At 49.2% G+C, this 15,139-nt stretch overlaps 1 protein-coding gene across 1 annotated transcript in view; it reads right to left on the bottom strand.

The window, feature by feature from the left end:
* Positions 1–15,139, bottom strand: part of LOC126474851 (transient receptor potential-gamma protein-like) — a 528,586-nt gene that overhangs the window by 108,738 nt on the left and 404,709 nt on the right. Inside the window, exons 14-16 of the mRNA XM_050102331.1 lie at positions 14,038–14,221; positions 11,414–11,571; positions 11,175–11,359 (exon numbers count right to left, since the gene is read on the bottom strand). Of these exons, the coding sequence (XP_049958288.1) occupies positions 11,175–11,359; positions 11,414–11,571; positions 14,038–14,221 (527 nt within the window). The remainder of the gene's footprint in view (positions 1–11,174; positions 11,360–11,413; positions 11,572–14,037; positions 14,222–15,139) is intronic.

Genomic DNA, 15,139 nt, shown 5'->3' with positions numbered 1-15,139 from the left:
GGAACTGATCACTCTGGGCTTCTGATCACTATTTATACTAGACATTACATATGGCGATTACAGCGCCATCTGTTAGCAGCTTTTGTAACTATTATTTGAAACTGCTGTATAAACTTCTTACAGCTTTCACAATAAACATACCATTTACTGCATTCCTCTATCGATCTTTGTTTTCGAAATATTTAATTTTGAAATCAGGGAGTGCTTTTCTGGACACCCTGTATATTGCGTTTCAAAGTTACTGCGGCTTATGTCGTGGCATGATCAGGGAAAATGAATGTATGTCCTATTGTGACAGATGTATAGATTCAGCATATTGATAAGTGCGAGCATATGAGAGATATTTTTACGTGGTAAATTATGTGCGCTATAGATACTGAGATTCGTTGCAGAACCACAGCTGTCAAGATGAGATATTACCTGCACGTCGATCGGTGTCAGACTTTAGCAGCAATCGTAATATTTAATTGTAGTTCAAATGGTTCAAATGGCTCTGAGCTGCAGTCATGGACTGTGCGACTGATACCGGCGGAGGTTCGAGTCCTCCCTCGGGCATGGGTGTGTGTATTTGTCCTTAGGATAATTTCAGTTAAGTAGTGTGTAAGCTTAGGGACTGATTACCTTAGCACTTATGTCCCATACGATTTCACACACATTTGAACATTTTTGGCTCTGAGCACAATGGGACTTAATATCTGAGGTCATCAGGCCTCTAGAACTTAGAACTACTTAAACCTAACTATTCTAAGGACATGACACACATCCATGCCCAAGGTAGGATTTGAACCTGCGACCGTCCCAGTTGTGCAGTTAGAGACTGATGTGCCTAGAACCGCTCAACCACAGCGACTGGCAGTTACACCGGTAAATATGTTCCTGGCTCCCAATATTATTGTGAATCTTGTATGTATTTGATGACCTGTAGACAACTTTTGCGGGGTTTAACTGCCAGTGCAATATGGCAATGTGTATAAAATAGTATTTTGCCTCTGAATGTCTCATCTGCAAAAAGAGGAAGGGCAGATAATGCTCCCGCACCGGCTGCAGTAGCAGTTTGGTAAATTCAGTGACGGACAGGCTGTTCCATTAGGATTGCCAGGAACAATGCACCCTTTGCTATTCTGGGAAGCATTTCAACATCTCTTGGCACTGGACCCACACCTCAGCTATGCATCATCGTGCCAGCAACGGTGCCTAGCTAACGAATTTCTTGGGTGTCAAGCATGAAAGGGATGCTGCCACTTTGTGCTTGTGGGTCCTGAACAGCTGTGCAGCTGACTGCCACATCATCCCTTGGCAGGGCCTGCCAATGCCCCCAGACTCTGGCATCGGCACTGGCCATTGGGTGGCTGGACATGTTTTTTACTAGTGATCTTTTTTTTCAACTATATTCCATTGATTTTGCCGACCAATAGGATGCTGCGAATTGAGAAAAACTTCCACACACATGTGAAGAATACTGATTTTATTAAATTGAATAATTTTTTTATATCAATGTGGTGTTAGCGGTACAACAGTTAAGGGGAGGATGTGTGTGAGTGGGTGACATGGAGCAGAACAGCAGGTTACATGCAGAATAAGAGGTTAATTTGCGTAACTTTTATGTAAAATGCAGTACAATAGTTTAAGGGGTGGGTGACAAAGAAGAATGCGCCAGAAATGGTGTGCAAAAGCATGTGAAATTCGAAAAGTGTATCAGAAAATGGTGGGAGGATGTAACTAATTACTTAATTTGGTATCAAAGGGGGGTACAATAGTTTAAGGAAATTGGGGTGACATGGAAAACCACTTAACAGAACGATAGGTTAGGTGCTGACAAAGGCGCAAACATTAGGTTAAGACACCAAAATACCATGCTGAACATTAGGTTATGCAATAGGTTTGCCCCATGTAATTGCTTCTTACAAGACCTACATGTTTCCAAACAGCAGAGAAAGATGAGCAAGAGAAATCCAACACCACAAACTGATTTTTTTATAAATAAACAATATACCCTTGAATGTCCTGTTATGAGATTCTTCCTCTCCACCACCACCAGATGGCCATCTTGGATTATGTCATGAAAGGGATGACAGAGGCCTCTGGTGGCAGTACTGTGTACTAGATCAGTTGGACTCTGGACCTTGGGGTGAACACACTTGGTGGTGGTACTGCCTGTAATTGCTTAAATAAGGACTGCAAAGAAAGACTTACGTCCAGCACAGGCAGAGGCCTTTTCCTGCCTGTTCCTAGGAAAAGGTGGCCGTCGGGTGACTTAGGTTAGTGGAGGTAGCCGTGGTGTGTTGCATTGTCCAGATTTTCTGGGGGGGGGGGGGATTTACCAGTGTGTGAAAGGTTAATTAATTGATAAATTTAAAAAGTAGTAAATCAAATTGATAAGAGTGAGAGAAGCTATTCCAATAACTCAGATCTGAAAGTGTACCTTTAGTAGCGAAGGGGGGCGGGGGTGTTGGGGGAGGGGGAGGGGGTGGGGGACAGTAGGATAAGTGCCTTGAAATCAAAAGGAAATGGAGCTGACATGGAAAACCACTTAATAGAACAACAGGTTAAGTATCTGTCAATGAAAGGAGAACAATAGGTTAAGTACCTGTCAATGAAAGGAGAACAATAGGTTAAGTACCTGTCAATCAAAGGAGAACAACAGGTTTGCCCATGAGTGCTTACCTGCCCCTAATGTAGGCAACCCACACTAAAAAAATGTGCCACAATGTAACTTGTCCCCCTACTTCTATCGACGACTCAACGCTTTTCCTTTTTGGTGAGTGGTCTTCTTTAATCCATAAGTATTTACTCTCTACCAGAAATAACTTTCTTTGGGCAGAGTATATGCTATGTAGTAATATCCTGGCAGATTAAAACCGTGAGCCAGACATGAACATTGCTCATTAGTGAAAAGCTAAAACGCTATTTCTATTTTCCCGAAATTATAACTAGTAACAGCCACCAAAGCTCTTAGTTCTGTGCTGAAAACTTGACTCTGCATTATCGACTTATCATATATGGAAGAAGCTTGCAGTTGTACACGAATAGTGCTTACAAAGACATCATTTCCACGTAGATAAACTTTTGAAATTTGTTGGAATGGCACTGTCTACCGAAAACCACAGACACATGTGTGCATCAGATCTGCAACAAGTGACAAGCGCGGCAAGGTGGGATGTATCAGGCGAACCGGGTGGCTTGTCATGCGCTGTTTGCACATCATCTGCTCCTCAGCGCGCACGCGCCCCACTACCTCGCATCACCTCTCAGTTTCATCATAATCGGCACACACGGTCACACTTTTCTACTGTTCCAGCCGTGTGCATCCAAAAAAACAAAAACACTCGCAAACGCCTCGTCCAACGCTGATGTCAGCCCCTCGAACAAGCTACCCTGCACTCTGCGCGTAATACAAGTCCTGTGGCGTGTAATAAAAAACTGAAGCGTTTCCTTAAAACTTTTCCTTAAAAATTTTACATTTTCGGTCAGTTTGTCTCTGTCATTAATGTGGGGGCTCTTTCTTGTTCATAGGCTACATTTGATTAAGGTAGGAAGTTTTATTGTATACATTGCAACTATTTAACAATATACGATGCGTGAAAGATGTCTTGGAAAATTATATGAGAAATTATCAGAAAAAGATTCGGAAGACTATTAGTGAATGTCTCTGTGGAATTAATGTTACTTAAACTGGCATGACAAGAGAAATAATCTTTGCAATGAAATGAAATGATCGTATGGCATTTATTGGCCGGGATATCCCCCTTCAGGGTTCGGTCGCCGTATTGCAAGTCTTTTTATTTGACCCCGCTTCGGCGACTTGCGTGCCAGTGATGATGAAAATGATGATGAAGGACACACGACACCTAGTCCCCTGCCGGGAATCGAACCCGGGCCCCCTTGCATGGTAGGAGGTAACGCTGTCGCGGCACTACAAAGGCGGACATTTTTGCAGTAATTAAAGCACTTTTAAGCAAAGATAGGCAGTGAATAGTCCATTTTTCTTTATATGGGGATACAGGCAAAGTCTTTAATTAATAATAAAATTTGTATAAGCCAAAAATTTGTAAGCGAAAATTCAGTAGTTTTTTACCTGGTGATAAAGAAAATCTTGCATGTGTAACTGAATTTTTTACTAGCACAAGTGCTGTTTTGTTTGAATTGCAGCGTTGTTGTTGCTGTCTTCAGTCCGAAGACTGGTATGATGCAGATTTCCATAGTACTCTACCCTGTGCTATCCTCTTCGTCTTCGAGCAACTACTGCAGCCTACACCCTTCTGAGTTTGTTTGCTGTATTCATCTTTTAGTCTCCCTCCCTCTACGATTTTTACTCCCCACACTTACCTCCAATACTAAATTGGAGACCCCTTGACGTCTCAGAATGTGTCCTATCAAACGATCCCTTCTTTTGGTCAGGCTGTGCCACAAATTTCTTAGCTCCCCAATTCTCTTCAGTACCTCCTCGTTAGTCATTTGATCTACGTAACTAATCATCAACATTCTTCTGTAGCACCACATTTTGAAAGTTTCTACGAGAGGGTATCAAAAAAACCGTAATTATTTTTTAAAAGCTATATATTTTCAAACTGTTTTCAAAACAACAAATACATTTGTCCCACAGGTGCTTCCGCTGTTCGCAACATATTTTGTAGTCATCTTTAGAAATAGTGGACAGCTCCACCCTCGGATTTTTCATGACTTCTTCAACGTTGTCGAACCGGTGTCCTTTCATGTCCCTTTTCAAGTGTAGAAATAAACAGAAGTGACACAATGCCAGGTGAGGAGAGTAAGGTGCATGGGGCAGTGGAACCATACCATTTTAGCCATAAAATGTCTAACAGAGATGGCTGTGTATGCAGGTGCATTGTAGTGGTGGAAGAACCAGTCTCCCGTCTGCCACACATCGGGTCTTTTCTGAGGCTGAACCGAGCTCCAAAATAACGCGCTAATCTCTGACAGTTGATCAATTGTCTGTCGACGGTCTGTGAGCAGAAGCGCTCCAATTTTTTCAATATTTTCGTCTATTTGAGCAGCTGATAGACGTGCAGAACGAAGTTTGTCATCAGTCGACATGTCGCCATTATCAAATCGAGCAAACCACTCGTACACTTGAATTTTTCCCATAGCGTCCTCTTGGTTTTCAACATTAAAACAGTTTCAGCAGCATCTTTACTGAGTAGAAAACAGAATTTCACAGCTGCACCTTGTTCACTTAAACTTGCCATCACAAAAAAGGAAACAAGAATAAAACTGCGCTAGCAAAAACAATCACTGCAGACGAACAGAACGAGCGGCACTGAACCTGCAATAAGTTGCGTTATACACGCCTAGCGGCAGAAATGCGTACTACACAAGCTACACCCACAACAGTGTTATTATGCTTTATTTCTTTTTTGGGTACTCACTCGTATTCTCTTTTTGTTTAAACCGTTTACCGTCCATGTTTCACTTACATACACTCCAGATAAATATTTTCACAAAAGACTTTCTGACTTTTAAATCTATATTCGATGTTAACAAATTACTCTTCTTCAGAAATCCCTTTCGCGCCATTGCCAGTCTACATTTTGTGTCCTCTCTACTCAGGTCATCGACAGTTATTTTGATGCCCAAATAGAAAAACTCATCTACAATTTTTTGCAAATCTAATTCCCATAGCGTCACCTGATTTAATTCGACTACATTCCATTATCCTTGTTTTGCTTTTTGCGATGTTCGTCTTATATCCTTCTTTCAAGGCAATGGCCATTCCGTTCAACTGCTCTTTCAAGTCCTTTTGCTGTCTCTGACAGAAGTACAATGTCATTGGCAATCCTAAAAGATTTTCTTTTCCCTGAACTTCAGTTCCTACTCCAAATTTTTCTTTTGTTTTCTCTACTGCCTGTTCAATGTACAGACTGAATAACATCGTGGATAGGCGACAATCCTGTATCACTCCCTTCTCAACCACTGCCTAACTTTCGTATCCCTCGACTCCTATAACTGCCGTCTGGTTTTTTGTACAAGCTGTAAGTAGCCTTTCGTCTCCCCCCCCCTCCCCCCTGTATTTTACCCTTGCTACCTTCAGAGTTTTAAAGCGACCATTCCAGTAACATTGTCAAAAGTTTTCTCTAAATCTACGAACGCTATAAACGTAGGTGTGCTTTTCCTTAATCTAAAGAATCTTCTAAGGTGAGTCGTAGGGTAATTATTGCCTCGCGTGTTCCTACATTTCTCCGGAATCCAACCTGATCTCTGAGATCGGCTTTTATCAGTTTTCCATTCTTCTGCAAAGAATTCGTGTTAGTACTTTACAATCATGACTTATTAAACTGATAGTTCGGTAATTTTCACACAAGCCAGCAACAGCTTTCTTTGGAGTTGGAATTATTACATTCTTCTTAAAGTCTGAGAGTATTTCGCCTGTCTCGTACATTTTGCACCACATGGAAGAGTTTCGTCATGACTGGTTCTCCCAAGGCTATCAGTAGCTTTGACGAAATATCGTTTAGTCCCGGGGCCTTGTTTCGACTTAGATCTTTCAGAGCTCTGTCATATTCTTCTCGTAGTATTATATCTCCCACGTCATCTTCATGTACGTCCACTTTTGTTTCTACAACATTGCCTTCAAGTTTATCTCCCTTGTATGGACCCTCCACACACTCCTTGCAACTTTCTGCTTTCCCTTCTTCCCTTAAGATTGGTTTTCCACCTGAACTTTTTATATTCGCAGAGCTGCTTTTCCTTTCCCCTTTCTTAAATTTTCCTTTAGGCGGTATCCGTAGTCTCCCTAGTGAAATCATTATTAAACGTTTATACTCCCTTTGGCCTCGTTCATTTGCTGCATTTTTATTTTTTCTCCGATTATAAATTAAATTCAATCTCTCTTGTGTTATCCAAGGATATATACTAGGCCTTATCTTTTTTACGTATTTGATCCTCTACTGCCTTCATTATTTCATATCTTAAGGCTACCAATTCGTTTTGTACTGTATTCCTTTCCCCCAGTCTTGTTAACTCTTGCCTAAGGCTCTCAAACTTTCAGCAACCACTGGTTCTTTCAACTTATTCAGGTCCCATTTCCTTGATTTCCTACCTTTTTCCAATGTCTTCAGTTTTAATGTACAGTTCATAAACAATAAATTGTGGTCAGAGTCTACATCTGCTGCTAGAATTTTTTTTTTTGTGGTTTTAGCGCGCACAACTACAGTGGTCATTAGCGCCCAGACTAAGTTATGAATGCACTGCGAGGCACTAGGTTAAAACAGCAACTAAAAAGGACAACACTATAAAAGGCACATTACCAGGCAAGGGATTAAAAGAAAAGAGCATAATCAAATGTCCTTAGACAGGTTTGTCAAGTGGATAAAACGAAGAACGCGAGCAGCTGCTCCTGGGTCACCCGCTAAAATGTCATCCAGAGTACATGGCAGGCCAAGACCAATGCGCAGTGTATTAAAATTCGGACAGGACGTTAAAATGTGGCGAACCGTCAGCAATTGCCCACACGGGCAGAACGGCGCCGGCGCAGCCGTCAGCAGATGGCGATGGCTGAACCGGCAGTGTCCAATGCGTAACCGGGCCAAAACGACCTCCTCCCAACGAGAAGGGCGTGAAGAGGTCGTCCGAGCCGTGGGGAGAGGTTTCAAGGCCCGAAGCTTGTTGTCAGTAAGTGTAGACCAATCGGCATGCCACAGCGATAAATTGCGCTGACAAATGACCCTGCTAAAATCGGATGAAGGGACACGACAAGAATCTATCCGAGGCTGGAGGACCGCAGCCTTGGCCGCGGCAACTGCAGCTTCGTTCCCAGGGATACCGACATGGCCAGGAACCCACATAAAGCTAACCGGAGAACCGTCGTCCGCCAGCTGCTGAAGAGAGCGTTGGATCCGGTGCACGAAAGGGAAATGTAGTATATGATGAAAATATAAGTGGTGGAATTTTCATGTACAGACGATTTCTTGACTTACGCATTGGTATGTTTGAGGAGCTGGAAACCAATGAGCGGACTCCAGGCTAGGAAAACAGACACCACGGAGAGAGCAAGCAGAAGTGGCAGCGCTGAGGTTACAAGAGGTAAGCAGTAACGGTGCAGGGCTGCGAACTGCAAACGTTCCGGGCGTTTGTCACAGGGAGAAGTTTTACTTCAGAGAGTTAACTCGTAACTTCATAATCGACCTAAACGCAACTGTATGGTGACACGGTAGATGGTGGTCGCATACAGACGCTTTTTAGCGTAGGCAGCGACGTCAGTGGAGTCGTAGAGGCTACAGTGAGACTGGAGACGAGAAAAACGAGAGAGAAGTCTCTTGCTTTAATGTGAACGCAAGTAACGAAAAACACTGTTTTCTCTAGGCATGTTGGAAACGGTAGCGCAATTAAGCTTTCTGGTGAACGCTATTGCTACCAAATTTGGAGTTTTTTAGTTTAAAAGTTGGGAACATCCCTATCCAGAGAGTGGGAAAGGAGAAGGTGATTGGCCAGGGGCAGCCCGGAGGAGCAGAGTCCAGTGTCTGTAAAATGGCGGTAGGTTGGCGGACGAGTGTAAACACTGCGCCGCCACACCCTTTAAAATCTCGCGTTTCCCGTGTGGAAACCGCTGCGCAGCCAGGTCCGTGTCGCTCGTCACCATTCTGGGGTGAGCTGCGACGAGTCTCGTTCTCCCACTCGGAGTGCTGCTCACGTGTTTGTACTTTAGGATGCTGTTAGTGACTGCTGCTTCTCTCAGCTCTCATCTCACACACTTTGACACCGAGTTCTGTTGTGCCAACCGTCGAGTCCTTCGCTTTTTCCGATGCGTAGGAATGGCCTCGTTGTACGAAGTATGTAGTTTGAATGCAGCAAAAGGGTGTTAATCAGACCCGAGAGTCTGCCGCGCGCCCCGCTACGAATTTCCTCGTCGAGTCCAAAAATCCGCACCTTTCGTAGGCGTCCAGCGACAGTGTTTGGCGTTGACCTGAGCCATCACTGGAAATTTGTCTTCCTGTATTTGGTCTTATCAGGTCTGTAATTGCAGACTCACCTGATACCCTCTTTTTTCCCCTCTATCCCATGCTACAAAATGGCAGAATAAATCTCGCGAATGCAATCAGTCTAGCATTCACCCCAAATATAGGTTTTTTGTGGGAATAAAATCATTGTAGCGTACTATATTTACATTCGTGCAGCTGGCGCTTCTATTTCTTATCAATTGCAAGTGCGAAGCCGAGGCAGAGCGCGAGCAGGGGCTGGCTACCTGGGTGGCTAGGCTATCTGGGCGGCTAGGCTACGTGGGCGGCTAGGCTATGTGGGCGGCTAGGCTACCTGGGCGGCTAGGCTACCTGGGCGGCTAGGCTACCTGGGCGGCTAGGCTACCTGGGCGGCTAGGCTACCTCAGCGGCTAGGCTACCTGGGCGGCTAGGCTACCTGGGCGGCTAGGCTACCTAGGCGGCTAGGCTACCTGGGCGGCTAGGCCACCTGGGCGGCTAGGCCACCTGGGTGGCTAGGCTACCTCGGCGGCTAGGCTACCTGGGCGGCTAGGCTACCTGGGCGGCTAGGCTACCTGGTCGGCTAGGCTACCTGGGCGGCTCAGCTACCTGGGCAGCTCGGCTACCTGGGCGGCTAGGCTACCTGGGCGGCTAGGCTACCTGGGCGGCTAGGCTTCCTGGGCGGCTAGGCTACCTGGGCGGCTAGGCTTCCTGGGCGGCTAGGCTACCTGGGCGGCTAGGCTACCTGGGCGGCTAGGCTACCTGGGCGGCTAGGCTACCTGGGCGGTTAGGCTACCTGGGCGGCTAGGCTACCTGGGCGGCTAGGCTACCTGGTCGGCTAGGCTTCCTGGGCGGCTAGGCTACCTGGGCAGCTAGGCTACCTGGGCGGCTAGGCTACCTGGGCGGCTAGGCTACCTGGGCGGCTAGGCTTCCTGGGCGGCTAGGCTACCTGGGCGGCTAGGCTACCTGGGCGGCTAGGCTACCTGGGCGGCTAGGCTACCTGGGCGGCTAGGCTACCTGGGCGGCCCTGGGCGGCTAGGCTACCTGGGCGGCTAGGTTACCTGGGCGGCTAGGCTACCTGGGCGGCTAGGCTACCTGGGCGGCTAGGCTACCTGGGCGGCTAGGCTACCTGTGCGGCTAGGCTACCTGGGCGGCTAGGCTACCTGGGCGGCCCTGGGCGGCTAGGCTACCTGGGCGGCTAGGCTACCTGGGCGGCTAGGCTACCTGGGCGGCTAGGCTACGTGGGCGGCTAGGCTACCTGGGCGGCTAGGCTACCTGGGCGGCTAGGCTACCTGGGCGGCTAGGCTACCTGGGCGGCTAGGCTACCTGGGCAGCTAGGCTACCTGGGCGGCTAGGCTACCTGGGCGGCTAGGCTACGTGGGCGGCTAGGCTACCTGGGCGGCTAGGCTACCTGGGCGGCTAGGCTACCTGGGCGGGTAGGCTACCTGGGCGGCTAGGCTTCCTGGGCGGCTAGGCTACCTGGGCGGCTAGGCCACCTGGGTGGCTAGGCCACCTGGGCGGCTAGGCTACCTGGGCGGCTAGGCTACCTGGGCGGCTAGGCTACCTGGGCGGCTAGGCTACCTGGGCGGCTAGGCTTCCTGGGCGGCTAGGCTACCTGGGCGGCTAGGCTACCTGGGCGGCTAGGCTACCTGGGCAGCTAGGCTACCTGAGCAGCTAGGCTACCTGGGCGGCTAGGCTACCTGGGCGGCTAGGCTACCTGGGCGGCTAGGCTACCTGGGCAGCTAGGCTACCTGGGCAGCTAGGCTACCTGGGCGGCTAGGCTACGTGGGCGGCTAGGCTACCTGGGCGGCTAGGCTACCTGTGCGGCTAGGCTACCTGGGCGGGTAGGCTACCTGGGCGGCTAGGCTACCTGGGCGGCTAGGCTACCTGGGCGGCTAGGCTACCTGGGCGGCTAGGCCACCTGGGCGGCTAGGCTACCTGGGCGGCTAGGCTACCTGGGCGGCTAGGCTACCTGGGCGGCTAGGCTACCTGGGTGGCTAGGCTACCTGGGCGGCTAGGCTACCTGGGCGGCTAGGCTACCTGGGCGGCTAGGCTACCTGGGCGGCTAGGCTACCTGGGCGGCTAGGCTACCTGGGCGGCTAGGCTACCTGAGCAGCTAGGCTACCTGGGCGGCTAGGCTACCTGGGCGGCTAGGCTACGTGGGCGGCTAAGCTACCTGGGCGGCCAGGCTACCTGGGCGGCCAGGCTACCTGGGCGGCTAGGCTACCTGGGCGGCTAGGCTACCTGGGCGCGAAGCGTGCCAGCACGCGGTGGTGGTCGCCGTTGTGGGCGTCCGCGGATGCGGCGGACAGGCCGGGCGACAGCAGCCCGGCGGCGCTGTGGTGCGGCGACTTCTTGGGCGTCGAGCCGGCGAAGATGGCGGACGTGGTCGAGCCGAAGAGGTCGTGCAGGTGCGCGGGCAGCGCGTGCTCGTGGCCGTGACCGTGCGCCGCCCCCGCGCCCGCCCCCGGCGACGCCCCCGCCGCCGCGGCCGCCGCCGCCACCGACTGGTGGTGCGCCAGGCTGGCCATCAGCTCCGCCACCGAGCCGAGCGGCGCGCCCGACGTCTGCGGCGCCGGCGCGATGTTGAAGCCCTTCATCAGGCGGCGCTCCTTCTGCCGGTTCTTCTTGCCGCCCGAGCCTGCGAAGCGACCGCGCGCACTAGAGTAGGTCGCCGCCTCCACGACAACATTTCTACACTCACTCTACTTATTTGTGCATTTCGAGAGAGAGATTCCGCGATGTCACAAACTTCAGGGATGACGGAGAAGGAGAAATGCATTAATACGATGCAGCTGATTCGATTCCGGTAACGAGCGAGTCGGAGGGCACGGGCGAAAATTTCCGCCTTAACCTCTCACAGAGGGCAGACTGAGGGACCCGACTTCCGAAACCTCGACATCGCCTTCAGAGTTCCCGATGAACGCGCGCCAGTACCCTCGGGCTACTTCACCTGTTAGCGGACTAGCAACGGCGCGCGTAACTCGATGTCACAGAGACTGGAAATCCAAAGTCGTGCGAGGTTCTGTCGTAACCGTTCCGACACCCCCACTGTCGTCTGAAGTCTCGCTGGCAGCGGTACTTCTCGCTTTACAGTCTCGACAGTTTCGACGAGGGTCTCGTTCGCAAGACTTTGCGCGTGGGTCCACAAGAAGAAATCGACTAGGATGAGATCAGGTGAACGTTTTGGCTCGAAACAGGACCTCCTTTGCTTATCCACTTTTCACGGAATGTCCGATCCAGGCATACACGAAACGAGGTGGGGCGCCATCGTGGTGGACCCACATCCGTTGACGAGTAACGAGTGGGATATATCCAGGAACCCGGGTAGTATATCTCTGATAAACACTGGGTACGCTTGTGCATTTAAGTGAGGAGGAAGAACCCAAGCGGCTAGTACACGATCACTGACTATGCCTGTCAACACATTCAGTGATAATCTGTACTGATGGCTCTTCACAACTGAACTGAGGAGATTCTCGTCGACCCAAACAAGACTATTCCGACTACTTAGCATTCCGTCTCTGGTGAAACGGGCTTCATCCGTGAAAAGCGAGTATGCAGAGAAATGAACATTGACTGTAAGGTCCTGTAAGAACCATTGGCTGGACAAGACGTGAGATTGGAAGTCATCGGGACTCAAAGCGTACATTTACTGTGCACGGAGGGCGTGTAGTTGCAATTCCCATAACCGTCGCCACAAGGGACTCAGAGAGACATTCGTTTCACGTGCACGTGATCGAGTGCCGATTGCAGGCACCTCATCCACTCCCGCAGTTCCGTGTACTCGGTCGCCCTTCTCGGCCGTTGTACTGTGGTACCGACTGCTCTGTTTTACTTAGTCGTTGGAACAGACTCACAATACGGTGTGAGCCGAATGCCTTGTAGGCGAATTGTGGCCCTGTACAACAGTTTTGCTTGTCTGTTGTTTCCATTCGCTTGCCTATACACAAAAACCATGTGTGCAAGTTCAGTCGCCGGGCACAACTCCATTAGGTTAGCCCTGATCGACATTAGTATTTCAACCTGTAAACACAGACAGCAGTCTATAACACTACAGACACTGTACACCAGGATTGCTCTCGTCAGTACACAGTACGCCATCTGCATCGGATTAACTGAGTTATTAGCCCAACCTCTACACTTAAGTGGTCGTCGGAACTGCCTACCCTACAATCTCAGCAAAGCGGTACCGCTACGTGTATTGCACCATCAGAGGTAATAGAAAGATTTTGGCTTCTAACTTTGCACTCTGTCATTTCCGTGCGACGTTCCTTTATCTCACTCGATGCATTTACCCTACTCCATCGACTGTGAAAGTTTGTAACATCATCACGGTATCACTCTGTATAAGGGGCATTCAAAAAGGAGCTCTAAAATAGAAACCATAGAAGATGTCACTCACTGCCTACGGAAGATGTTGTGGCCCCTGTAAGAGCGCAGAGGCGTCGCTCAGACTTGGCTCTAGGGGCACGCGAGCGCGCACTCACATGACGGCACACCGAGGAGCTGCACGCGTCCTCTGTCCACCACACTCAGTCGCGGGGCTTCGAAGAAGAGCAAATGGCTGTACTGAGTTTCCTTACCACACGAAACTGAAATTCATCGAAGAATGGTACAACTGTACGGATGGCACTGCATGTGTTTTGGAATTGCGACCTTCGGGGCAGTGGCTGCCTCCATAAGCCGCCGGCCTCCAACAATGAGGGCCCCACCTGCTGGCCAGTGCAGTGTCTGACGTTCCAGGTGGTCTACACCCGCCAACGCCATCCTTCAATGAATCGCCTGTGACACGCCTTGACCCTTGCAACGGGCATGCAGTGCTCTTCGCAGACTTGTGCCACTGTTCGATGAATTTCCATTCCCCACACTCCACCCGCTGCCGGAAACGCACTACAGCCCTTTGCTCCTCTCAGGGTTCTCAGCTCTACTGAGCGCTGGAGGAGAGTTTGGGCCATCGGTGCTCTTATAGGGCTACACCTTGTTCCGTAAGTAATGACATTACGATTCCTTCAGCAGTATTCATTTCACAACCTCCGGCTCGTTTCTTTTTTTAAAAATCTTTACATTTCGATTGGCTAAATCACAGGAAGCGAGGCTGACTCACCGGTGCCCATGCCGGCGGCCGTGGACGTGTTCATGCCGGAGTTCTTGAGGATCTCGATGAGCTCGCAGCGGAAGGCCGAGATGTCCTGCTTGATCTCGTTGACGTCGTCCTCGGTGACGCCCTCGTTCTCCGCTTTGCGCTGCTCCACCGTCACGTAGCGCCGCACCAGGTTGCGCATTATGCTCTGCGCACACCAAAACTGGGCCAGTCAGCTGGCCCGCACACACACACACACACACACACAAATGTACGAGGTGAACAGTCTTATTAGAAGGAAAGTAGTACGCTTACATGAAACTTGATTTAATCTCTTTCAAAGTACTGCGTTGGCTAGCAGTGCACTTATCCCAACGTTGAATCTATGACTCGGAACATTTACGGAAGGCTTCTTTTCGAAGGGCGTTCATCTGCTCTGAATGTCAACAGTGGTGTCCACACTTTTCCCTTAAAGGACGCTTTTAATTTCTGGGAAGAGCCAGAAGTCGCGTTGTGCTGAATCTGGCGAGTAAGACGGATGTGTGGACAGACAGACACGAACTCTTTTCCCTGCAAAAGAACTTGTGAATCAAAAGCGAAGTGTGGTACAGCGGGTTGTAGAATTAATGCTCCAGGCAAATGTCAGGATGGTTCATTTGAAAAGAGAACAACCGACTTCCTTCTCCATTTCCTTGCTAATACCAGCTTGTGCTCCGTCTCTGATGACCGTGCTGTCGACAGGACGTAAATTCTAATCTCGCTTCCTTCGTGTTTTAAGTAGTTTCTTAGTAATGTTTCACACACACCACTTAAGAACTGTAACTATCCCTATTTTTTGACCAGCTTTCTATACCCAATATTATATAGTGTGAACTACACTGATCTTTTAGAGGTATTTCGAAACTATGTCCTTTTATTACGAATGCTCTGGCAGTTAACCACTAGGACTATAATGATTCCATCTGTGGGAGGCATTTCTTTGGATCTCACACAGATGCCTCAGTCCACCCGCATCTACATTCACGTGGATACTCTGCAAGCCACTGTACGATGCGTGGCGGCTGGCACCCTGTACCTATACAAGTCATTTTCTTTCCTGTTCCAATCGCAAATAGAGGGAGGGAAA

Source organism: Schistocerca serialis, chromosome 4 (genome assembly GCF_023864345.2).
Source record: "Schistocerca serialis cubense isolate TAMUIC-IGC-003099 chromosome 4, iqSchSeri2.2, whole genome shotgun sequence".
NCBI lineage: Eukaryota > Metazoa > Arthropoda > Insecta > Orthoptera > Acrididae > Schistocerca > Schistocerca serialis.
This window is presented reverse-complemented; position numbering and strand designations above follow the sequence as displayed.